Raw genomic sequence first — 24,564 nt, forward strand, 5'->3', positions numbered from 1 at the left:
AAAGTCTGTAGGTTTCAAAATGCCAGGTATCTCAGTAAATGATGTGCTTGATTGTATTACAGAATGCATTATAGAAAATGAAGATACTGAGTTTTTTTTGTAGGACAGCTTACTGGTGCAAACTCTTGTTTGGGACCATTGTTCAAATTGTCTTGGTGTTAGAGTTTTGTGGTTTTTAATCTCTCCTTCTCTTTTCCACAGGCAGGAGTAAGACAGCTTTATGTACAGATTGATGTTGCAGCCATGTAGTGAGTTTCTGAAACTGCTGTTGGACCAAAGTTTTCTGTACTGTAATGGTATAAAACAACATGCTTATCAAGACAGAGCCTGCCTCCACAACTGGTCTGGAATTGACTGAATAGATTTCTGTCTTTGGGCTATGGATGGAGTTGATTTCTAAGGAGTAAATACAGAATGAATGTTATGGACTTTGGGTCTTGTCTTTTTGTGGCCCCTAAACTTGTAAGTTTTTGACGGTTTTTTACTTACTACGTTTGTTCCAATATGAAACTAAAATGGTGGTACTGGAAACCCTGCAATGTCTTCAGAAAAGCTGCTGAAACCACTGCTCATTCCCATAAAACCAGTGTTATCAACAATTGGAAACTTGTTTTGTATGTAATGTCACAATAGCTGACATGCTTCACTATAATTGTATGTTTGTACAATTGTTTGTACTTTGCAAACTTAATGAACCAAACCATATTGGGTTTTCAAAGTGCCTTTTATATCAGGAGAGGTATTTGCCAGCATAAATATGAAGCATCAAAGGGTTTTATTACTTTTACAAATATATCTTGTATGCAGTCTGATTATTTACTAGTGATGTGTGTGGCGCTTTAGTGTACTTGCATAACTGTAGATGTTAGACTTCCCTTATTCTTGCATCTTAACAAACAGGAAAAAATTCTAAAGGTAAAAGACAAAGCCCTTGTGAAGAGACTTTCCTACCAAACAAGCTGGATATTTAGTTGCACATACATTGTGGAAATTAGTCAAGATTTAGATTAAATTCCAAGTCTTAGTCTCCTCATCCTGTTGAGAGTAATGAGATGTTACACAATGCTACCCATGTCCATAGTCACTAAAACAACAGGCAGCTGAGGGAAAAGATGATGGTGATGGAAGCCATGCAGGAAGCTTTTTATTTTCCAAATTATGGGGCAAAAAAATAAATGCCTAAGTTTGCGAAAGTCTAAATTTCCTTAATATTAATAGCTTGTAGTAATTTTTATTAAAGTGAATGGTGAGATAACTTTTTTGCCTTTCCAAATACTAAAAATGTGCTCCTGGTTGTTACACCTGAAATGGAAATAAAGACCACTGTTCATGCTATTTAGGATTATGCTTTTCCAGATTGACAAGTCAGATGTTTTTAACTATCTCACTGTAGTCTTCTATGTTTTCCATTTGGGAAAAAAAAAAATTTCAATGCAGTAAACTGTCATTTCCAGAAATGTCAGTGGTCACATTTTGTAGCATTTATAATCATTTTACGCTCTCAGATCTGAGCGTTGCTTTCAATGACAATCTGCTATTCTTGATATTACAGATGGTAATTCCACTATGCTGTAGTAGTTAACTTAGTAATGGAAGATTTTATAAGGGGACATTTTACAAACAAAACATTGTGGAGTAAGAAGGAAGACAGATATTTGTCTGGTAAATCATAGCCACTACTGACTGGTATGGATTTTACGTATTTTTTCTGGCACCTGATAGGGAGTAATACTGAAACCAAGGCCCTCTGAAGCTGACAGCACTTGCTTTGAAGCAAGTGCAAGGCACTGGGGAAAGTAATGAAGGTTCATTTGCATCAGTGGTTTGCTTTGCCGCTGATGTTTCTGAATTCACAGTAGAGATGAAGTTTCTTGTACTCATTCTGTTGCTCTTAAAGAGATCAAAATTCAGGTACTATTTATGCGATAACAATGTTACTTGCCAAATTGATGGCTGGTACCTGAATTCTCCTGCTGAAATACAGAAACATTAACATGTAGGAAGCTTGGGGTTGTACTTCTGTACTTGCAACTGAATGTCGGGTGTAAAGAAAAAGAGCACTACAAAGCCATATGCTACTACTTAGTCCTTCCCAGTCTCCAGATCCTCCTTTATCCATACTGCTAGTTTCCAATCCTATTCAGTTCTGGGGATGCAGGTGCAGTCACCCATTCAGCCAGCTGCACCGTTCCACATCCATCTGCTCTGGCCTCCTGCCTGGCACCTCAGCCAGGCTTGTTCCCCGCTCACCTCGGAGATGCTCTGCCAAGTGTGGAGGTCCTGGGAGGACGGCAGCTGAAAGGTATATGTGGTGGGGTAGTGTGCAATAATCTGTTGAGCAAATTTGAGTATTTTGGTTTAATATATTACTTGCCTATATGGCCACAAAACAGGTAATTAAAAGACAGTTGTGATCATAGGTCTGAGAGACCTCATTTTTTGCGGTGTTGCCTATAGACTGCTGCTGTTCGGTTGACGGCGTAATTTCTTGATGTTGTAGTTAGTTACTGTCTAGAGGGTATCAACTAAAACCATTTTAAAGGCAAGCACCATCCAAATTCATAATAATTGCCATGATCGATGATCAGAATTTGGTTTAAAACATTCTTATAGAGCATATTTTTGGGACTGAGTATTTCTGAAATACTGTACTGCTGCCCAAGTTGTTGGGTTTGGCCACTATTTTAGTTGTCTTAATGAAAAGACGACTGCTACAACTCGTTTCCAACTGAGAATCTGCCCAAATGGCACTTGGGTGGGTTTTTCTAAGATGTATGGCTATAAAATTTTTCAATATAGGAAACTGAGTGCAAAAGCCTGCAAAAAAATGGTTAAGAATTACACAATATTGATTTTAGCCATTTTTGACACTTTTTGCTTATGAGGACTTACCTTACCATTGGAAGCATATGCACAAGTCTGAGACTTCTAATCAAAATAGCACCTTCTTCATTATTAAGGATGACTTGATGTTTCTGTAGTTTCTCATCATTAGTAGGAGTTGGTGACACTATTTTTACATAGAAATTGAAACTACTGCTACTAATAGAATAGACCTTTGTCATTAAACATTCTTCCTTTTTTTTTTTTTTTTTTTTTTAATGTAGTGAAACTTGGTTTAAAGGTAGAGGAAGGAAAGGTTATCTCTAACTGTTGGTCAGTGAACCTGTTTTGGGAATATAAACATGATAGAAGGTGAGAGAAGCTGCTCCTGAACTGCAATTTTCCATCCTTTAAATACTTGATGGCAATCAAATTGTGGAGTTTGTGGTTTTTGTCCCATTCCAAGTCCAAACTTCAGTTGCTAAAACCTTGATGCTTCTATAAGATTCAAACCTTAATCAATACTCATGTAACAGATCTCACCAATCTTTTAAATGTCAGATCAGAACAGCTTTAGTTACTAGTTAGCCCTGTCCTGCTTTCCCCAGCAGCCACAGACTGCCACTTGCTGATTCTTGACTATCCCATACCTTTTGCATGCATTTACAAAAGTAAGTAAAGGGGATTCTTTTTTTATGGAAGCTCATTTCTCTGATCCCGTATCCTCATTCAGTAGTTAATTCATCCTTTACACTTCTACCAAAATTCCTATCCCTGACTTCTTGGGATTCTCTTTTGGATTTCTCCCCCATTCAGGCTTTGTTGTCGTGACCATCTATGTTGGGACTTCATTGGCCAGAGACTTCCATAATGTGAAAAGGTACCAATTCTGGTACTCTTGTCTCAGGCATGTGAAGGCTACGTGCTTCAATACGTGCAGATAGTGGCTAATCTACTTGTCTGTTTCAGTGAGCCACAAAAGGTTCCTGCCTATGTGGTAATTTGGCAGAAATCATGTGTAAAAGGAGTTGTGTATTACACTCCTCTTGTGCATTAAAGTTGTTCATGTGTATGCTAGGATCTTGTACAACAGTTAAATGAATCGCTTCAGTATTTTGGCTGAAGTGTGAAATAATGTGAATGAAGAAATTGCCAAAATCATTCCTGGTAGTATAAAACATACTGCTTGCATACAGCATATTGCTTGCCTTTAACTTTCAATTATAATAATTATTCTTAGCAGTGAGCTTAAATTGAACCGTACAATATCAAAAAAAAAATAAATTAAGAAATCTTTATAATAATGCAAGGCAGCTCACTGAGATTCTGAAGACTGTATATGATTTTGTTCTGGAATGCTAATGTAGTAGCTTAGCCATGACTTGTCCCAAGTGCAATATTAGAAATTTTTAATGTAATCTTTTCTACTTGAATACCGTCTATATAAAATGTTAAACGTCCTATATTGCTGAGAAGATATGGGATCAAATTTCTTTCCAATAAATCTTCAGTTTAAAAAAAAATTGCGTACAGGTCTGCTTTGTTGTCTTTTCCCAGTATGTATGACTAGCTGAAATAGTAACCACCAATAGCTGATGCTAAAGAGGATTCTTGCAGTCTGTTTTCTGAGAACTGACATGAACTCAGCTGTGATTGTTGCAGTTTGAATCCAGCACTTCAGTGCCAGCATTTATGTATGGAGAAATCCAGATCTATTTCAATTTGCAGCATTCCAAAATAAATTCTGTGCAGCCTCTCCCCGTTTCACCAGCTGTCCTGAAGGTGAGTTCTTGTTTTCTTCGTTTAGACAGAAAGAACATTCTCATCTGTATTCATTCTTCCACGTGTAAAGATGAATACAGACCGCATAGGGTTAAGCTTGCTAGCATTTCTATTGATGAGAAAACTGCTGAGTTTCTAGATATTTAGATTTTGCTTTTCAGCTATCTAAAATGCATTTGCATGCACTGTTGTAATAGACTTGATTAATTGTTTTTACAGAGAAGTGATGCCACGTAGACATCTGGTATAGCTCTTCAGTTTTGTACTTGCACCCCTTGTCCCTGTGATCAACCTAAGATGGATGGAGATGTTGATGAACTGAACTAGACAAAGTAAAGCATTCTTAAGGTTTTAGAGGCTTCTGAAGATGTCTTGACTTGATAAAAACTGATACTAGCAGGTGTATCTTGCAGTTTGTAGTCTGAAGCTAAAGCAGGTCCACGTTCGTACAGTGTTATCTTCTGTAGCTAAGTACAATCTAAATGCATTTAATCTAAGCTTTACATATTGAGAGAAATAACCATACGCTGTCAGGAAAGTAGAGATCAAATAAAAAAATGCTATTTTTATTTAAGCGTTCCTTTGAAATGCATTGTTTTCAAACGTGGAACTATCTACAGAAAAAAGCTTAAGCATTTCTAATTCCAGAGGGTGCATAGTGCCTGTAACAATCATGGAATGCAGTGGACCGCCTAATTCCACTGTGGACATCTGATGTAGCGTGCCTGAAGCAATCTTCTGATCTTGAGCACCCACACGTGCAAGTCCAACACAAATTGTGTTTTCAGTAATTTCTGCAAGAAAGAATATGTAAGAAATGATTCTCAAAACTTTTTCAGAGACCAAGTTCAAACTGTCTCATAAAAAGGTTAATTTACTGAGTGATAGCCAGATTATAGAGGAAAAAGTACTTGGAATGCTCAAATCTTGTCCCTGCTCTTACGCCTCCATTTAATCATTGGAGTAGCCTAAAATTAAGCCTATTTTTCAAAGAAAATACAAAGCTGTACCCTAGAGCTGCTCATAAGCAAAAGCGGGAAGGCAGTAGCAGTAAATAAAATTAATTCAGGAATTTTATTAACTTAGAGGAAACTGCTGCGTCTGATTAATTCTACATAATGGATGAATGAAAGGATTATTTCCTTTTCATCTTAAAAATGTTTCAGAAATAAACTTTTAAAAGTAGAGACAAAAAAATAGGAATTCATCTGACACAAGGGAGTTATCTTCATAGCTGCTATGATTTCAGCTCTGGTCTTGATAAACATCTTCCATAAACTCTTGACTAGTGTTAAGAACTCAAAGTCAAAACCACAGTCCTGCATCTTTGGGGTAACTAGATTCATACTGGTATTCATGTACAGCGTAGTGTGACCAATTTAAATAGAACATAGCTGAATTTTTTGAGGCTTGACTTATCTAAAATGCCTGGAATCAGCCTCCTGCAACTAGAATTGATCAAAGAGCTCACAGTTAAAGATACCCAGAAACAGTGCAGTGCTACCAACCTGAGGCTTTGACTAAATCTCCAGGAGCCACTGGTGCATGTTCATCCGTGCTCAGTGAACTACACTGTGTCTAAGCTCTGCCAAATTCATCTAATGATTAGGATTAAGAGCCCAATTCCACTACAGATGATGAGAATGCTAAGGCAATGAGGAAGGAAGTAGATTCTGGGACTCATCACTAAGTGTGAACTGAGAAGAGAAGTAGCAGATAAAAACACTGCAGTAACAGTACCTGGTTCTTCTCCTTGGAGTCTCCTGTTTTGAATAATGGTGAGAAGTTGTTCTGCAGCTTGGTTCACACTCATGTAGCGCGGTGGCTCATAAACCTTCCTTCCTCTGCCAGGACAGAAAAGTAAATTAATATAACATATAAACAATTCCATTATGGTTTACAGCATTCTTACAGTTTATTTCAAATGAAATCTGTGAACTAGCAAATTGAACTTAAACAGGCCAGGCTGTCAGCCTGGCCCTTCTAGACAAGAATGGAAATTTTAAGGAAGACAGAGCAGAAGTCTCTCTTGTGCTCTCACCACACCTGTGAAACTGCAGGTCCTCCAGCTGGCAGATTGTTTGAATCCTAAAAGCAAATTCAGCTGTTGGAAGCAATATGCAGGTTTTGCAATTGCTCCTGAAAGATGCATTAGGCTTAAACTCAAGGGCAAACTACTGTTTTCCTGTCAAATGCCCTGTAGACAGATTATTACAGACTAGCAATATATTCTTAAATGAAATGCTTCTTTCTTTGCCAACTGTGGGTTCAATCAAACAGATTTTATTTTGAAATTCCAAAATAAACAAACCTCAATGATACTGTGAGATTTCACAAATGTTAATTTAGACCAGAGTTACAGCATGTGCATAAAGTAACTATTTATATTCCCCATTGTCAAAACATACAGATTGCACAGAGATGATGAAGGTTTGATGAGTGTTTTTTGGATATAGTTAAATGCACATATGAGCATTTTCTGTATTTTGCTTGTTTAACTGTTAAAAAACAGTGGTACATATTCAGTACTTCACACTGCTTCCAGACAACGTAAGGAAGAATGAATTCAGAACACTGTTTATGCTATTAACCTATTTCAGGATGGAACAGAACAGCAGTTAAAAAAAAAAAAAACAAAAAACACCTGACCTGTCAAGGAGAAAGCTCACCACATTCTGACCTAATGCTTCTCAGAGGAACTAAGATTATGCCCTGCTGCAGATTCATTCAGTTACTGTAAGTAAAGCCAGGTCCTGTTGTAATGAACAGAAAAAAAAAAAAATCTACTCCTTATAAGAAACAAAAGACCATGGCCACTGAGAAGCACAACAGAAGACAGGCAAGTTCAGTACTAAACTTTAGGTAAAGAAACCTTTATTCTTATACAAAAAATACTTGGTAAATACACCATATGTTTCTATATATTTTCAAAATTGTGACTCACTTCATTAGATTCTCCACAGACTGCTCCTTCACTTTAATATCTGTAGGAAAAAAAAAACAGTAACATACAGTACAGATTCCCTACAAACTTCCCAGTTAGCTTTCTGTGTAGGTAAAGCTTAGTTTAATTAGAAAATTCTGTAAACTTTATAGCAACAGTTTAGCTTTTACAGGAAAATGGAATACGGCTTACATTGTTTTATATGTTAACTATAAAGAAAGCAATGTGATTTCATGTGTGCGATTTTACCTAAAGATAGTGCAAGTTTCACAAATTTCAAAGTAGCTGAGATGAATAAAAACTACTAAATTACTAAGTATAAAAATGGCAGGCCTATTTGCAAAATAAACTAAATTTAACTAAATGCTAGCATGTTTAAGCACACCAAGGTATTTGGACTAAATTCTTGGGAATTAATTCTTAAATTATGAATACAGTGTGATCGCAGAAGGTAAACCCGTACAGCTGATGGGCAGTGATTACATCACTCCCATGCAGGAACCTACTTTCGTTAGCACTTCCGTCCTGTCCCAATCAAAATTTAGACAATCTTCTCTTATGGGAAAAAGGGGGGAGGGGACAGGCAGGGAAGGAGGGCAGGTAAGACTGAACATCTGCAATTTTGTGAAACTCCAGTTGCCCACAATCTCTCCAAGAGACCATCAAATGTTATCTGTCTTCAAATCCCTGAAAAATATCAGTGAAAACTGGATACATTTTAAAAGTATTGCTTAAGTTCATGATCAGCCTTTAAACCAAGGTAACTCTGAAGAGTGTGGTTTAAAATGCAAATCTCCAAGATTATTAGTGCATAGTTTACCAAATTGCTTTTCTGTCAATGAAGTTGCTTTGAAATCAGAAGTGTATCAGCACTGATCTTTTTATATCATTATTTGCTTACCTGGTAATCTAATCTAGCTGGATAAGCAATCAATACACAGACCAGAACAACCAAATTGTATTAAGGGACTGATTAGCTTAGGAATTAGCAGTTTTCAGCTGTGAGCTACAATGAGAGGTGGGTACTATGATTGTCCCTGAAGCATGAGATTCGATTTTACTATTTCCAAATTTTTTCTCTCTTACTACTGCATAAAGAAATGAAACATAAAAAGGAAGTACATACATGTAGAATTAATTATATACAAAAATCTAAAGAATACTTAGTTTTAATGTATTACAGTTGGAATAATCCTTGTGTCAAACACTTTGGAAGTCATTCTTCTTTAAAACAATTAACAGAATTCTGGTATATAGCCAACTTTGAAAACAAACAACTTTCAAGGCATTGGAAAGTTTGATGTGCAGTGATGCTTACACATTTAAATTGTTTCCTGCTCAGGATTCCTCCAGTTACCTCAGAATTTGTTTTTACGTAAAATATTAATGTACTTAGTACTGAGAGTTCCCACCTGTGTCTGAAAGATGATACAGAAAAGTATGTGTATATATACAAATACATAAGCTCCATATTTTTTACACACTGGCAATTCCATGATCTTTAAGGCTTTGCCTAGACTAATAAAGTTACTCGGAAAATGGCCTTCAGCCTAGGATTGTTGGGTGGGATAAAGATCAGACAGCACCATGGGGGAGCCTGAGGATAGCACTCAGCTAGGAGCTGTACTGTATCAGACCCAGGGTCAGCAAGAATTTTGACAATACTGAAGCTTCTCACATGACAATCACCTTTGCCAAAACACCACCAGACGAGGTAATTAGGGAATGGAGTATCACCCCACCTCCCTGAAAGTCAAATGTGTTGAGCTCTAACTTAATTAAGTCAATAAAAGACAGCTGCTAGCCACTGCAATCTGACCTGGATCCTGAGCTAGATCTAGCTTAACATCACATTGATCTTTATAGCAACCAGAGGCCTCCTGCTCCTGTGACTTCTACAAAGGTATAATTTCTTACAGATTTTCTAAAGAGGAATTAAGAAATTCATGGGTGGCGTAGCATGAACAGTGGCTGAACTGATTCTAAGTACACATACACTGGAGTTCCAATTTTGGTATATTTTTAAAGATCTCTGTTATCTAACCTCTGTTTAATCCCAGACTTCATCTCATGCCTTTCACTATTGTATCTGGCCCCTGGCAATGATGATAGCTAAGGCACCAGGACAGCTGCTGCTTACCAAGTAAGCACAGTGTGTGCATTCCATTCTGCCTGTTCTTCTTGATCTTGTCAAAAAAGCTTTCTGGCTTCCATGTATCTGTCCAGAAAACTATAGAAACCGTCTCTCCAAAATTGTACAACTGTAAAAACAAAAAACATCCAATGACACACATCCACAGTCAATTGCAAAAATGCTATTAGTAGTACAGCACACAAGAAGAACTATAAAAACAACAAATTGGCAACACTGTGAAGTCCTGAGCATAGTGAAGAAGTTTAATAGTTTTCGGAGTACTCCTATGAGACACTTGTTTGGTCTCCCATACATAAAACAAAACATTGCATTAAATAAACAAAATCTCTCACTCTATCTCTTGATTAGTTCTAGTGCATTCCTTTTCACTCCCTCCTTTCTAAGAAATTCTGTAATTAGTGAACTGTTTTTTCTTCTTTGTAACATAGGCGTGTTGCTCTTTTACTCTCCAAGCAGTAAAGCGTGTTAAAGACTGATTAATAAGCTACCCGTAACATTTTTACCTATCTTGGCATTTCCCTTTCCAATGTACAATAACTTTCAATCTACCTTCTATTCTTTGTTACTTAATTCTGAAGGCAACTTTGTCTTAAAGGCAAAAGTTTTAAGATTAGCACCAAAACTCTTATTTATTATTTCTTATTTTGGTTAAGGTTGGCAACTTCTGGTAAAGCTGTAATACTTACAATGTTTTCCTAAGCTTTGATTCTACTGACTTGGTAGGATTTATATTACAACAGCACTTTCCTGCAGACAGAAGCTGTGCCATGCAAAAGCAGTTAAGAGTCTAAAGAGATAGCTGAGATGAAGATCTGAAGACAGAGACAGATTGCACCTAAAGCAGAGAGGTGCAAAACTGTTTATGTGCACGTAGGGTGAGAACACGGCCAGCAGATTCTGTGTAAACGTGCTCACTGCCTTTACTCGTCCCTAACCTTGGTGAAGGCATTTGAAGCAATGCCCTTGCCAGTCATTTCCAGTGATGCAAAACTGAAAATTAGATGTAACCTAAAGTAGAATTTGGCTTGAAAGTTTTTGTAACCAACTTGAAAACGGGCAAAAGCATGCGTCAATTTTGGTCAATTCAGCTCTGGAATGGGGCCAACCAAGATGGATTTTGCAGCTTGCCTATGTTCTGTCTGCTCAAGCCTACCAGAGAAACCATCAGCATACAGACTGTCCTCCCCACTTTCTGTTTAAACCCAGAAGGCACAGCAGCTTTTTCCAGCCCACTACGGGAGGCACCACGTACACTGTTAGCAGAAAAGAGGACCCTACATGTAAGTAGCTCTGGCAGCTTTGTGCCATCTGGGGATTCCCCTATACATACTTAATCTATTGTGGCATTAGGTTGTGGTTTTAACTCCCTTACTCTATCTAGCAAAGCAGAATTTGAATCAAAGCAGAAAGTTGTTTGCTTCCAAGAGACTAAGAGCTCAAATTTTAACTATTCATGCTGGTACGTACAGCCTTTATTCAAAGATTCCTGGAAGATTACTAAAAACATTTACATTTCCTCTTTTAAATATTTCATTCTAGCACAGGAACGAGAACACACAGTGCATATTTCACAACCTAAAGGTTCTTCCAGTAAACTAAATATAGGTTGAACTAAATGTATTGTTCCTGATGTGCCTTTTGAACTATTTCAAGGTTGTATTCTATAGGAAGAAAATAAGGGAGAGAAAAAAAAAAAACAAGCTATGTTTTGTCTATGTGGCTAAAGCTCTCTCTATTCTGTACCAAATGTGAAGCAAAACTATTGGAAAAAGGAGTTTCTCCTCTTCGCTGTTAGAGGACCTGGGAAGCTAGAAAAGCTAAACTTAAAGTTTTAAAAACGTAAAAAGCTTAAAACTAAAACTTAAAGGTTAAGTGAACCTTAAATCTCACTGGGGAGGTGGCAGTACACCTTCAGCCATCAACAACTACTGAAATGTGCAGTACCAGCCTAGCAAGCCAGCTTGCTGTCTGCCATCTGAAAGCCCCTGCAGTCATTTTCCAGAAAGCAGCAGCCCTCCTTCAGCACAGAAAGCAGCCTCAATTAATCCCTTTGGCATTTTGATGCCCTAAAGGAGAGAATCTCCCACCTCTGCCTTTTTGCAAAAAACAAGGATGTGCAGAAATGGATAAATGACAAGTGTCTTATTGGGAATCAGATCTTTCAAACTACTCTGCCAGATATTAAAAACAAGTTGGATACAAACTTCTATGCCCTAGAACATTTGTTCCGATTGTTATTTTTCTTAGATATTCTTTTCCACCGATCATTACAAGGACTCTCCATCATCTTTATCGACAAAAAGCAAATTATCCTTTCTGTATAAGCATTACCACTGTCAGATTCACTGAATGTCCTCGTTCAACGCATTTTGCATTAAAACCGAAGTCTGTCAAAGAAATATTGGAACACTTTTGTTCAAAATGGCTCATCTGTTCAGTAGAAACAACTTCAGAGTATCTTCACATATTCGTAGTTTCAAAAATCTGTACAGCCTCTCAGCACCTGGACAGCACTGAAGTAGCTCCTACAGACACGGGATGGAATGGGGCGTATTTCATTAACCTCATAGAAGTGACTTTGCAACTTATACCCTTGTATGAAATAAGCTTTTAGATAATAGATTTTCTAGCACTAATTCTATTCATATTTCTTAACTTTAAAGAGGAGAAAATACTACTTTGGAAACTTTCTGGTATACAATCTATGAATGCTGTGGAATTGAGGCAACAAATGGATGCTTCTATTGTGTTTGACCACTTGTAACCAATCACCATACAAGCAGTTATATAGACACACAAATTTCTTTCTCATTTACCAATTGATTTCTGCAGACATGTAAAACTTAGGCAGACGGAGGTACTGTTCTTCCATTAGAGCAGGCCTGCATGACTTTAAAGAAGCAACACGTAATTGTATCAGAACAAACTTTCAACTTTCTACCCATGTACCTGTCAGAGTCAGTCAGTTCCCAATACAGCTTCTTGTGCTGCGTGCTAATTCTTACCTCTGGAAATCTAGCACAAAGTCTTGGACTTCAAAGAAAAGCCTTGCTGCAGAGAGAGCATTAATAGCCAAAATGCTGCTGTCACCCTAAGGACTCAGCAGTCACAGATCTCAGCCGGGGACACAGCAGGTGACTGGGCACCAGAGCCAGAACCCACTGGCAGTAAAAATGATCTTTTCCACAAACCATGGAAGATTCAGAATAGGGGCCCAAACTTCCAGGTTGCAGGTTTGTCACTGGCAAACAAGTGTGGCACACATTTGTCAGCCCACGTGCATTATCACACGGCCAAGGATTGTTATCACGCTTTGAGATTGTTCAACATGACAACAAACAACAGCCCTGTGTTGTATTTTCTGTGAAACACTCGTGTTGCGTGGTTGCTGGCACAGCTTTAAAGATGGGCAACAGCAAATGAAGTTTCACAGCAGTCTTCTGCGTGCTGCACTCGACATCAAACAGCTGGGGTTTCGGAGTGGGCAGCATTTGTTCTGTACGTGCTGAAACATTTCCAGCAGCACATTTGCACAAACCATCAGATTTGTTACAGTGCCCACATTCTGCTCAAGCACACAAGTGCCAGAATTTCTCAGGGGCTCAGTGAACTGGCTGGACAGGCACTTGGTGCTCTGGGCTTGGAAACTGATGTGTTTTTACCTTCTCCCTAACGCTCAAAATCTTCACAGAAGAATTTCAAAAGCTCATTTTGAAAGACCTGTCTTTGGAAACAGCCCTCCCCCTGCTCAAGCAGTAATTGGCTTAAGCAAAGCTTTGTGTGCTTAACTTTTGCAGGCTGTCTGCTGAGTTTTCTGCCTCTCACTGAACACTGAAGAAAGCTGTTCAATTCACATTTGCATCAGCTCAGAATAAGCTAGAACTTTCTCTTTTGCTTACACACACAATACGAAAGAACATCAGACAACTTTTGGTACTGAACTGCCCATCTGCTTTCCATCAGTATTTCTAACCCTTCTATTAACAATATTTCTTCCTTAATTTGTTTGTATAAGCAGAATTGATTGCAAACTGTGATTTGTTTCACAGAATAAACTGGAAGAAAAAGTGCTGCACCATGATCTCAGCTTGGATAGTCTGCCTGCAACTCGAATTTCAATGAAACTAATGAGCAACTTCAGTAATGACCAATCTGAGAGACATCAGCAACTTGAAGCTGTCCAGATCGACAGACCTCACTAAAAATACTGGTGTCAATAACCACCACAAAAATACAGAGCATGAAAAGAAGAAACAAGCTGAGACTAAATAGGGAAATTAAAAAAGGAAGATTCCCCCATCGCCTCTAAAAGCAAGCAGGAGAGACGATGCAAGATGATATTAAAGGGCAGTAGGACAACAGCTGCAGAGAAACCACGAAGTAAACATTTCAAAATGCAGACATTTATTTTTGTAGAATCTCTCCCAGAATTACTGCTGTATCAGCTGCAATGATAAAGCAATTCTTCACTTAACAGCCTACCTCCTCTCCTAAAACTTCAGAACAGCTTCACAAGTGGAAACATGACAGGGGAGGAAGGTAAAAGGGAGTCTCGTCAGTACATTTTTCAGCATAAATGTAACCCACACGAATCCCACAAACCCCATAGGACTGTGAGGATACTCAGACGTTACGCTGCAGATAGTTTTCACAGGACAGGACTGCTCTGCAAATGAATATACCACACAGCCTGATCACGTCCTGCTGACACGTCCAGAGACTATTCCCCAGTGGGATCTGGAGACTGTATAGCATCTCGCATCATCCCAGGTGGCTTTTTGATAAAACCCATTGAATTTACACTGCAAATCTAAGGCACGTTTTGTTCACCCTTGTCATCAGAGTTTTGATGGGATGCCAGGTAACATTCATCCTCAAAAATGGAACCTAACAAGTCAGACTTTTTCCCTTTATCCTCCCCAGGCGGTTAACAACCCTCCATACCATCCATACACAGCATATTAAAAGGTTCTTACTGTGCTATGTATCGTATACTGTTGCCAGAGAACAGCCTAGGAAGGACAATCAGCAACAAAGAGGTAGCAGGAATCAGACAAGCTTCATTTTTGTTTGCTATTGGTCCTATGAAACAACCACAGGCCTAGGCCTGGCTGTTTGTGCCATCTTATTTAGTACTATGGACTTTTAACAACTTTGAATCCATCCCAGGAGAAGGCTCACGTGAAGAGGAATGTTTTTTACATTTAACGCAGAGCTGCAGCTCCTTGTGCTACCCACAGGCTGTCCCAGGAACCTCCAGTCCCCTCAGTACATGGCAGCAAGGGGACTGTGAAGAGAAAGATGTTTGGCTGGTGGAAGCCCACTCCACATGACTGCAGTCTTCAGAAGGCAGCTGAGAGTAACCACATAAAAGCAGATAAAGGCAAGAACATGTTTTTCCTCTTAGCTGTCTCCTAGATCAGTGCCTAAGCGATAGCTGCTCTACAAGAAGAACAAAATTCAACTATCAGAAGACTTCAAAACTTCAAGCAAACCAAACAGGACAGCATCTTCCCTCCAAGGTAACATCCCTTTATCTTTGGTAAGCTTGTTAGACTCTCCCCAGCGATATCAAACCTTCCCACCCTACTCACTGGTATTACTCATCCGAGACAAAGACAACCAAATGGAGACGAAAGTCTGTTGGGAGTAAATGGGTGTTTCTGGGCTGTATTTTCTGGTGACAACTGGCACAAAGCTGCACAGCAAATACGAGTAATAAGCTCGTGTAACTAACACTGATTTACCATTTAGTTGGTTTGAGAAGCAATGCCAACTTGTAAAAGGCTCAGAGGCAGGTAGTCAGAGACAAGAACTAGTGGTAGAAAACAGTTTATTTTAACTGTCAGTGAATAAAAAAAAAAAACATTTGCATAGAGCCCCTCCTATTAGAGCAAGGAGTATTTTTGAAAGGTTAAAGAGGCACAGAGAGGGTGGAGGTGGAACTCTGGTTCCGCTCCCGCAACTACTACGGGTTTTCTATTTGACTATGACCACGGCAAGCTATGACAGTATCCTTCAGCCTCCCCATCTACAAGTAATACTCCTCTACTTGACACAGAAAGGTTACTCACCTATTTAGCGGAGACTCAAAGACAACATAGCAAGCACTGCTTTTGTGTTTAAATGAACAGCTAGCAGCTAAAAGGCAAAACTACTTTGCAGCTGTAATTGTGTTGCAAGGACTAAGTGGACTGCAAACAAAAAAAATAATCATGAAGATGAGTCACTGAAAGAGACAAGGGGACATGCAGATGTTTGTTCCGAAGCTATTCAGGTGGAAAGTGGGTATGGCTCAAAAGAAAGGCAGGTCTTTGCTATGACATGTTTTTAACTAACTATCCCACCAAAATATAAAATAAATGCTTACAAAACTAGCAGCACCACTCTCCCAGCAATGAGTGGCTCTTCCTCTGGAGCAACACCTCTTTATTAAAACGAAGAAATGAATGGAACCAATTGAAAAGATGATAACTGAAAACCTAGAAAATACAATGGTGCTTTCTACAAATGAAAGGGGTGTAACTCCCTCCTTCCACAAAGACCTTAGATTAGAGGTGTAAAAATAAAACTATTGTTTATTGCTAAGGTTAAACTAAGAACACATCACTTAAGGTTCTTGAGGCAGTCCAGATCATTCACTGTATTTTGATAACACGGGCAGGATAATAATCTGCTTTCCAGTCAGGCAGAGATTTGGGGCAGTACAAGGGCTATATGCCATTTCAGCTAACTAGCAGGATTAACTAATTTGTATGTTTGCTGAAGCTAGAACCTGCTCACCATATTCTATTCTAGCTATTTTCAAGCATATCTCTTGGAAAATCCTTTCTTCCTTCTTCTGTCTTTTCTTTTCCTGTACTTTTCTTCTAACTCCTTACCTTAGTCTTTTGTCTCATCCCCATGGCTTGCTTCCAGCTTTGCACCTTAGTGTTTTTGTTTGTTTGTTTGTTTTTTAATAGTAGCACCGTTTTTTCAAGCCATTTCAAGCTGCATCATCCCTTTACATGCATCCCAGTTCAGAATGATGCATCTTCCTCATGTGCTTGACCATCCATCTGCCCCCTCAAACACACGCCTATCAGGACGGGGTTTGGATGAATTCTATCATCAGAGCTCCATTCTGCCCATTCTAGTCAGTGACCCTCTCAAACTCATCCAGATGTCACACAGATTAGGAAGGAAGGAAAAAGGCATAAATTAGAATTTTGTTCTTGTTTTGTTTTTTGAATGTATCTGTCTCTTTATTCTAGGGCTAAAAGCCTTAGCAGCCAGCACTTACTCTAAAAACTGAGTGTGGGTATAGATAAAGCCATGGGAGTCAGGTTAGACTCTTCCCTTTGTTCTCAACTTGCAATGCTGAATCCCCATCAGATAGGGCTGAGGCAGCATCAAGATGACCACTGGGCAGCTGAGCAGTGGTAAATCAGAGGTAAGCCTGTTACCGAAAATACTAAGCGTTAAAAGTTACAGAACGGGGGTGCAGCCGTTGACAAGGACAGCTGACATGCCCCATTAGCTACCACCTAGTAGAAGCCCTCTGAGAATTTCAGCCTTCCCTTGAAGACTTCTGTCCCACCTCTCTGACTCCCCCAGTGCGTAGTCAACTGCGTGACTCCTTCCTCTGGCGTTCCTTCTCCACTCTAACAGGAGTCATAGTGACCAATGTACTCGCATGTCAAATTCCAGGCAAGAGAGGTGAACCTTCACAGAACATGCTAAGAGGCATTCACAGAGGCACTTTTCCTTGTGTCTTTCCCCACTTCACCTTCTGTTTCCTATTTGCTCAGTTACTTAAATTACTGAGTCTCACTTACTTATAAGAATAAAATCCTAGCCTGTACAGCCTTCAGAACAGCTCCACTACTTGTTAGTTAAATGGGCAAGGCAGGTTGTTGTTATTTTATTTTATTTTTTTAGAAAAAATACATTCACCCTTCACAAGTTGACAAGAAACATATTTATGCTCTTTGTGCAAAAACACCACTAACGCTCTGAACTTATCTAAAATTCATAGATAACATTTACGTATACGAAAAGATTGCTGCACAATACTTCTGATATACAGAATCACAAAGCTTACTTTAGTTAAGTTACTTCAGTAATTATTGTACAGGAAAACTGCACAACTGCCAGAATGTTGTTGGCTACACAGAAACATCACTGGTGACAAGCGACACGCTCCTTTGTGAACACACTGGGCTGTAGCTGCATTTTACCAAGGCCTAATCAGCAGTTACAGCTCACTATGCACATGGCTTTCAGAACAGCGTATAAAGGTGTTTCCTGTTTTTCTCTAGTAAGAAAGAAAGAGGTTTTGTATCACAATCAGATTAAAACAAGAAAAAAAGCCAAGCCTTTTCTGTGGTGAAGCAAAAGAGGAATCCTTGTTATACTTGACAGCAACATTGCAAGTTGAAACACGCTAACTCCAAAAGTAAATTGATGACAGGAGATCACCATGAACATAAAGCAGTAAAGACTGTTGAAAGAAATTATAAACTTCCACCACAACTCGAATTAAACCACCAGCTGTTTTTTGTATGTTTTTTGTTTTTGTTTTTTGTAAGATACCCCTCACTTGCTGCTTATGCCTTTGAGGTACAATGAAGAGTTAAATGTATAGCTGCTTATAGGCCTGTCCGGTAACACAATATGATCACTATTTCCTAAAATGCCTTTTACAACAACGGGAATGTTGACTTATGAGAAGGCAGTCCCTCCCAAGCCAGAACGGAAAAGGAGACTATTGCCAGAGTGAATAACATCACATTTCCTCTGTGCTCTGTTCCTTTCAGTATGGGATAAGGAAAGAGTAAGCTAATCTCCAAAACTCTGTATACGTGAAAAAACATACAACTGTAATATGTTCCCACTTAGTTTTCTTCTCTTTTTTTTTTTCTCCAATTAACCTAGAAGCTCTATAGTCTTCATTCCTACGCCTAACTGGAGTTACGGAGGAAGCAAAACTTAGTCATCTGTACTTTTGGGGAGTATGAGCCTTGCATCTTCTTTCCTAATGAGCTAAAAAACAAGAGTAGAAAGGTAGTGGGTAGCAAAAGCTACCTGTCAACAATTCAACTGCAGAAGCAAACTTTGCACCACTGTGAAGCCAAAAGGGGAAAGAGTGAGCACCAGCCTTAGCTCTTGTGTTATCTGCCCCAGTAAGCGCAGTCATGCGATAGCTGCCATCTGTCTGCTACGTACGTAGATTTTAGACATCAAGGAACCTATTTCCTTCCTAAAAGATAATGTTGCCAGTCTTATAGCAATAGGCAGGTGTCACTTAGAAAGTGCCCACAGGAAGAATTATAAAGAATGTGATGATCCTATCCTGCATTGCCTTTAATATGGGCATGATCTCAGAATATGTGTCACTGCAGCGTCGCTGAGCTGTCAGATCGGACAGGGTTCTCACATTTCTAAACCATTCAGAGGTGATCGCAGATATAACACCCAGTTTATTGCAATAGGTTTTCTGCTGTTGGGCAGCACAGAAATATGGCTAGTGAAGTTTGCCAGTGTAAATCCGAAGGCATCAGTTTACTGAAACAAAAAACGGGGTTCGTTCTGTTCAGCTAGGAAGGAATGCTTCCTCCTGCAATGATGAAAACTCATTCAAATGCTCAACTGTTCCCTGTAGCACACCTATATTCCTGTGCTTTCTTATAGTCTTGGCAAAGTGGGACCTGTGTTTAAAGTAGGAAGCGAAGGCTGGTCAACCTGGGAGAGAAGGAATGCATCATATACAACATTTTGGAGTTAGTTACAATCCCAGCTGGGCTTGTGCATACATTCCTTTTACTACAAGACCAGCATGCTCCACAATGGGTTTAACAACCTAATTTAAGAATAAACTTATCAGGTGACCATCAGTAATGCACGGAAGCCAACACGAGCAAAGCTTTATCTGTAAAATAACTTAAATACCAAAGCTTTCTGAGGCAGAGGGAAGTTAGAGAACAGAGAAGAACAAAAGTACTACACATGGGCTCATCAAAAGGGACTTCTGGTGGCATGAAGCATGCTGAAAAGGAAGCATTAACAAATTCTGCCAACAGAACTGTACAATTGCTACAGATCTTCAAGCTTTGGATTGCAACACGCACTGCTTACAGCAATAGAGGAGCTCACTAATTCTATGTTTAGCACTTGCGGAATACCATATATCCAAAAATGTTACCTGTAGACCACAGCATCCTACTGCATTCATGATTGAGGCATTGTGAATGACCCTGTACGGAATCCCCAAGTTTACTGCACGTAGTACTAAATCACTGTGCGTCGTGGCCCTGTGGTAAGAAGGGAAAGGGATTAAAGATTGAAAAGATACAGTGACCAAGTCTTGCTATCGTTACAGTTTGCTTTGAAAGTAAAATTAAACCCTTTACAAATAGGGAAATGCGTAGGTGCCAAAAGGGCAACAACAACTTGACTAATTGCTACAGGAAAGTAAAATCCCCAATAAGGTTTCCACACGCTGCCTTCCCCAGCTGAAAATACCAAAAGCCTCAGTGTGCTACCATTCTTTCTGGCATCATCAGAACTCTAACACTAGCACAATTGTTCCTTTTTAAAGCAGCTTTGGCAACTACGTGAAAAGGAAAGTTCCATTTGTCCTTTGTCTTCTGCAGGTGCCTGCTGGACATCTGTTGAGCTGTGAAATTCAGCTCTGTTTGGCATAGGCTTCAGCAAAATGCCTCACTGCACAAGCAGACCTTCTCTCATCGAGGAAATGCTAGGAAAGCAACTCTCGAACAAGAACTTGGAACAGACTGAGGTAAACTAACTGCGTTCAGTACCTGGAAAAAACACCCTTACACTAAATGTACTTTTATGAACATTTAAGCCAAATGACTCAAACTAACAATGTCTAGGCTTGAGTGCTCAAGTTTATTCTGAAGTAACTCAGAAAACTCAAGTTAAGTTTAGAACTGAGCTAAATTTGGCTCTTAGGTGCATAATGCTCAAAAAAAAACACTTTACAGTGACTGGAGCAAGAATCACTGGGCTCACAAATAACAAGATTAGGACTAAAGTCTTTCTAAGATGGTAAGTAAACATAGATCCAGCTAATCTTATTTTTGAACTGTGACAATTTTTAAGTGTTTTGCTTGCCCATGTGTTTACGTACCTGCTCAGCACTCCATTTTCCATGTGAAATAGGAAAACGCACCTACCCCTGCCTAAATTTAAACAATGACTTTAGCCATCTCATCCCAAAGATGTACCACATGTTTCTGGCCATTCCAAAGAAAGAATTTGCATATGCTGATTGGAATAATTAAATAGGAAAACTGCTTTCACCCTGGCCTGGTTCGGTTGCTCTAACAGAATTTCCCCCATTATCAGTGAGATAATTTCCACACTTCATGTCTGACCAGCACCAATGGCAGATCAGATGCTTCAGACAGGAACACAAATGTGGCAGCAGCTGTTAAGGCTGTGGAATGAGTCATTACCAAAAAAAAAAAAAAGAAAAAAAAGAATCAATTTCACTGAAGGAAAAATGAATAGAGGAATCTGAATTTAGGAAATCAAATGAGCAAGGGATCAGCTGGCTTTATTCACTGAAATGTGCTCCCGCCAGATTTTTCTCCCAGTAGATCTGTCTGTAATGACTGTGGCTGAGAGCAGAAGTGCCCTCACGAGCCCTCAGCTATACGCGCAGAAGCTGGATGGATTCAGCCCTCTGCGCCCAAGGCTATACCGGTGTGTTTGCTGTCACTGATACTGAGTTTAAGACTTTTTGTGGGTACTAATAATACAGATATTAGCACAGGCTAGATGAAGGCGGGCTTTCCAATACAATACTAAAGTTGTCAGACTCCTGCTAGCACGTCCATGGTTTTATCTATGTCTGCAGAGGAAACACTTGCAGTGAGCACCAGTGAGAACTTTAAAATGGACACAATTTGTTTCATCACCTTCACCATTAACCACTTACACCTGAGGGTTCCTAAGACTGCCAAGTGCTCTTCTTGCTGGCAAGCATACTTGAAACTCTAAGATCAGCTGCAGTCACACAGCTTCTGCCCAACTCTCATGGGGTTTCTCTTAGGATAGAAACATTCAGTATTCTTTCCCAGAAACCTCTGAAAGCCTTAAATCCTCAGGGCTCTACATAGGCAGAGGAGCAGTTCTAACTGCAATACAAAGAACTAAGAACACAAACATTGAGACAGTAGCAACTCATTCTAAAAAAGGGTAGTTTTCTATGGTGATGGAGTATGTTATAGCTGATCAGAACTGCAATATTTCATTGCTGAAATGAATGATACTTGAGGCAGATGGAGATGCTGCTTACAAGTAGCAATTATAATTAAATAGATGTAGAGGATTTATGTTGTGCACTTACATCAGTCCCTTGATCATAGCATAAGGATACAGGTAATGTGGCTCTACACTCTACATGAATCCCAATGTTAGTGTTAATATGCACTAAAAGTATAATTAATATTTCTGAAATACAGCATCATCTGTCCCTAAGAACTAGTTTAATACAATATTCTCTTGCTAATTCCCTTCAACCTGTATTTACATAAATTATCTACTTTTGACAGGTGTGCACTGCTCTTCTTTTTTATAAACTATTTTTTCACTGATAAATAGGGTGCTCAGTGATTTGATTTTTTCTTGTGCCCCATAGCACTGTGAAAACAAATAAATCTTGAATCACCAGCTGGAGACTAAAAGCTCTTCTATGTGGCTTGACATTACAGATTGATGATGCCTGACTGATAAGACAGAAGGGAGATCCTTCTGGTAATAGAAAAAGACTGTACCTTTCAGTAGGAATTAGAAGTGGAAACAAAAGGCTTAATAAACCAAACTGAGAAGACATTTTTAATGACTTAACTGATTTTAAAGACTAGCATATATCAAAGCCTAAGTGCTGTACAATCAAGTCAGTATTCTTTCTAAAACAGCTAAGAATTAAAGCTGCAATTTATAAATGCTAATCACAAGTAAAAGAACGTTTTCTCAAAACATTGCACATTTCTTTACTATGTGATATTCTAGAATCTTTTCTGTTAGCAGATAAAACCTGGAGCAAAATATTTTCTATAAAAGCTAGCATGAAGATTGTGACTGCTGAAGGAAACATCTATATATCCCAAGGGGGATCTATATATCCCAGATATATATTCCTGGGTGAGGAAACTCCAAAGCAAGACAGAAGTGTGGACAACTGCGTGTATATTTTGTATGCAATAAAAATATACAGACATAAGAAGTGCTTCTGGTCTGAAAATCAGCTTTTTCATGAAGAGTTAGAGCTATGGATGATAGCCCCTTCCTTTTGAAAGAAGAAAGTGATCAAGCTTGAGCAATAATTAAAATTTTGCCTCATCTTACCCAAAGGGATCACCAACAACAAGAAAAGCGACATCGCTAACATCGGCGTCTTTTAAAATGCTGTCTGCTTCCTGTTCCACCATTTCTCGGTCAGCCAAAATCAGTTCTTTTCCATAAAACTTTTCCTAGAAGTTGAAATTAATAAGAAACACCAAAATAAGACAAGTGGGAGTGTTTTCATCTCTCTTAGTATGCTTACTTGGAAACACGGACAACGGGCACTGGAAGGAGAACCTGACTATCACCCCCAGCTGTCTGACCCACGTCTTTAGAGAGCCCTACCTCCCCTCACAAGAACGCATGGGCTTCCCATTAGGCAGCTCATGCGCTGACAAGAATTACTTTCAAACATATTATTTCCAATACTGACTTGGCCCCAAAAGTAGCTCACTCACACCCACACACTGCAGCTACCCAGGTGGACTCTAGGCACAGTAATTCAACCAGCCATCCCATTTTAAGGCATCCCCTCTCCCGAGTCAAAGCCAAACTGCTCAGGATATTTATAACACTGACATAAAACCAGACACAAATATGACACTAGCTACACTATAGCCTAGCTTTATAGCTTTTATTTTTCTTTTGTACGTTGCAACTAACCACATCTAAGGAATAACTTCACATTAATCCTTCATTTTCAGTCCTCTGTAAGAAATAATTTACCTCATATATGGGTAAATTTGTATTTGATTCCGTCCTTTGTTTTTCTTCAGCAGCTCACTAATCATTGGGACTCTGTATGTTTTAAATGCCTTTATTTCCGGAATCAACCTCACATGTGTAATAAAGCTTCATAGGATCAGAATATGAAAAGGATCACAGACCATTCAGGTTGGAAAAGAGCTCCAGGATCATCTAGTCCAGCCTTCAACCTAGTACTTAATGCTAGAAACGTGTTGTCTGACTATCCCGAACATATGTCTCTGCAAGTTTCACCACTCATTTCACATGCTCTTTACATTATTAGATTTATTATTATTATTATTATTAATTTTTATTGTCAGGGCACAGACCAAAAAGGATGTTTTTATTCTGAACAGTACTGAGCAAATTTGGGCAGCATGGTTTAGTGGGTGATACTGGTGGTGGGGGGATGGTTGGACATGATGATTTAGGGGGTGCTTTCCAACCTTTAGGATTCTGTTAGGATGCCTGTGGATTTTATGTCCCGTCCCCCACCCCCACCCCGCGCCCCCCGCGCCCACCTACCAGCGCCTCGCGGCCGGCGGGCAGCACCGAGGTGTACGCCTCCAGGTACACCCTGCCGCACCGCCGCACCGCCTCCAGGCCCTTCACCGTGATGTCCTCGGCGTCCCCCAGGCCCAGCCCGATGAGGTACAGCATGGCGGGGGGCTCGGGCACGCCCGGCAGCGCCGCCGGCCGCGGGGAGGGAAAGGGCCGCGAGCCGGGCCCCGCCGCCCCCGTCACCGCCCGCCCGCCCTGCGCGGCCTCCCCGCCGAGGCCCCGAGGCCCACCTGCCTCCCGCCACCGCGCTGCGCGG

The 24,564-nt window shown here is 39.6% G+C and overlaps 2 protein-coding genes and 1 long non-coding RNA gene across 3 annotated transcripts in view; 2 read left to right on the top strand and 1 right to left on the bottom strand.

Moving 5' to 3' along the window:
• SLC30A7 (solute carrier family 30 member 7) overlaps window positions 1-4,344 on the top strand; it is a 29,915-nt gene extending 25,571 nt beyond the window's left edge. The window contains exon 11 of the mRNA XM_082766604.1: window positions 202-4,344. Coding sequence (XP_082622730.1) covers window positions 202-249 — 48 coding nt within the window. The 3' untranslated portion in view covers window positions 250-4,344. The remainder of the gene's footprint in view (window positions 1-201) is intronic.
• An 806-nt stretch (window positions 4,345-5,150) lies between these two features.
• DPH5 (diphthamide biosynthesis 5) lies at window positions 5,151-24,535 on the bottom strand. The gene is made up of 7 exons (XM_082765745.1): window positions 24,273-24,535; window positions 23,064-23,188; window positions 19,888-19,996; window positions 9,690-9,810; window positions 7,550-7,589; window positions 6,346-6,449; window positions 5,151-5,399 (listed from the first exon to the last, which is right to left on the bottom strand). The coding sequence occupies exons 1-7, from the start codon at window positions 24,405-24,407 to the stop codon at window positions 5,176-5,178; spliced, it is 858 nt and encodes a 285-aa protein (XP_082621871.1). The 5' UTR covers window positions 24,408-24,535; the 3' UTR covers window positions 5,151-5,175.
• LOC309880627 lies at window positions 15,107-22,756 on the top strand. The gene is made up of 3 exons (XR_014318011.1): window positions 15,107-15,226; window positions 20,339-20,484; window positions 22,746-22,756. It is a non-coding gene; the product is annotated as an uncharacterized lncRNA (long non-coding RNA).
• Window positions 24,536-24,564: the final 29 nt, after the last annotated feature.

The sequence above is a fragment of the Aythya marila genome (assembly GCF_965140915.1).
Source record: "Aythya marila genome assembly, chromosome: 8".
Taxonomy (NCBI): domain Eukaryota; kingdom Metazoa; phylum Chordata; class Aves; order Anseriformes; family Anatidae; genus Aythya; species Aythya marila.

Excerpts from the sequence above, each read along its gene's own strand:
- DPH5 (XM_082765745.1), bottom strand. The coding sequence starts at position 24,407 with ATGCTGTACCTCATCGGGCTGGGCCTGGGGGACGCCGAGGACATCACG. Across the intron at positions 23,189-24,272 it reads CCGCCGGCCGCGAGGCGCTG|GAAAAGTTTTATGGAAAAGA; the intron begins GTAGGTGGGCGC and ends TTCAACTTCTAG. Across the intron at positions 19,997-23,063 it reads GTTGTTGGTGATCCCTTTGG|GGCCACGACGCACAGTGATT; the intron begins GTAAGATGAGGC and ends TTCTTACCACAG.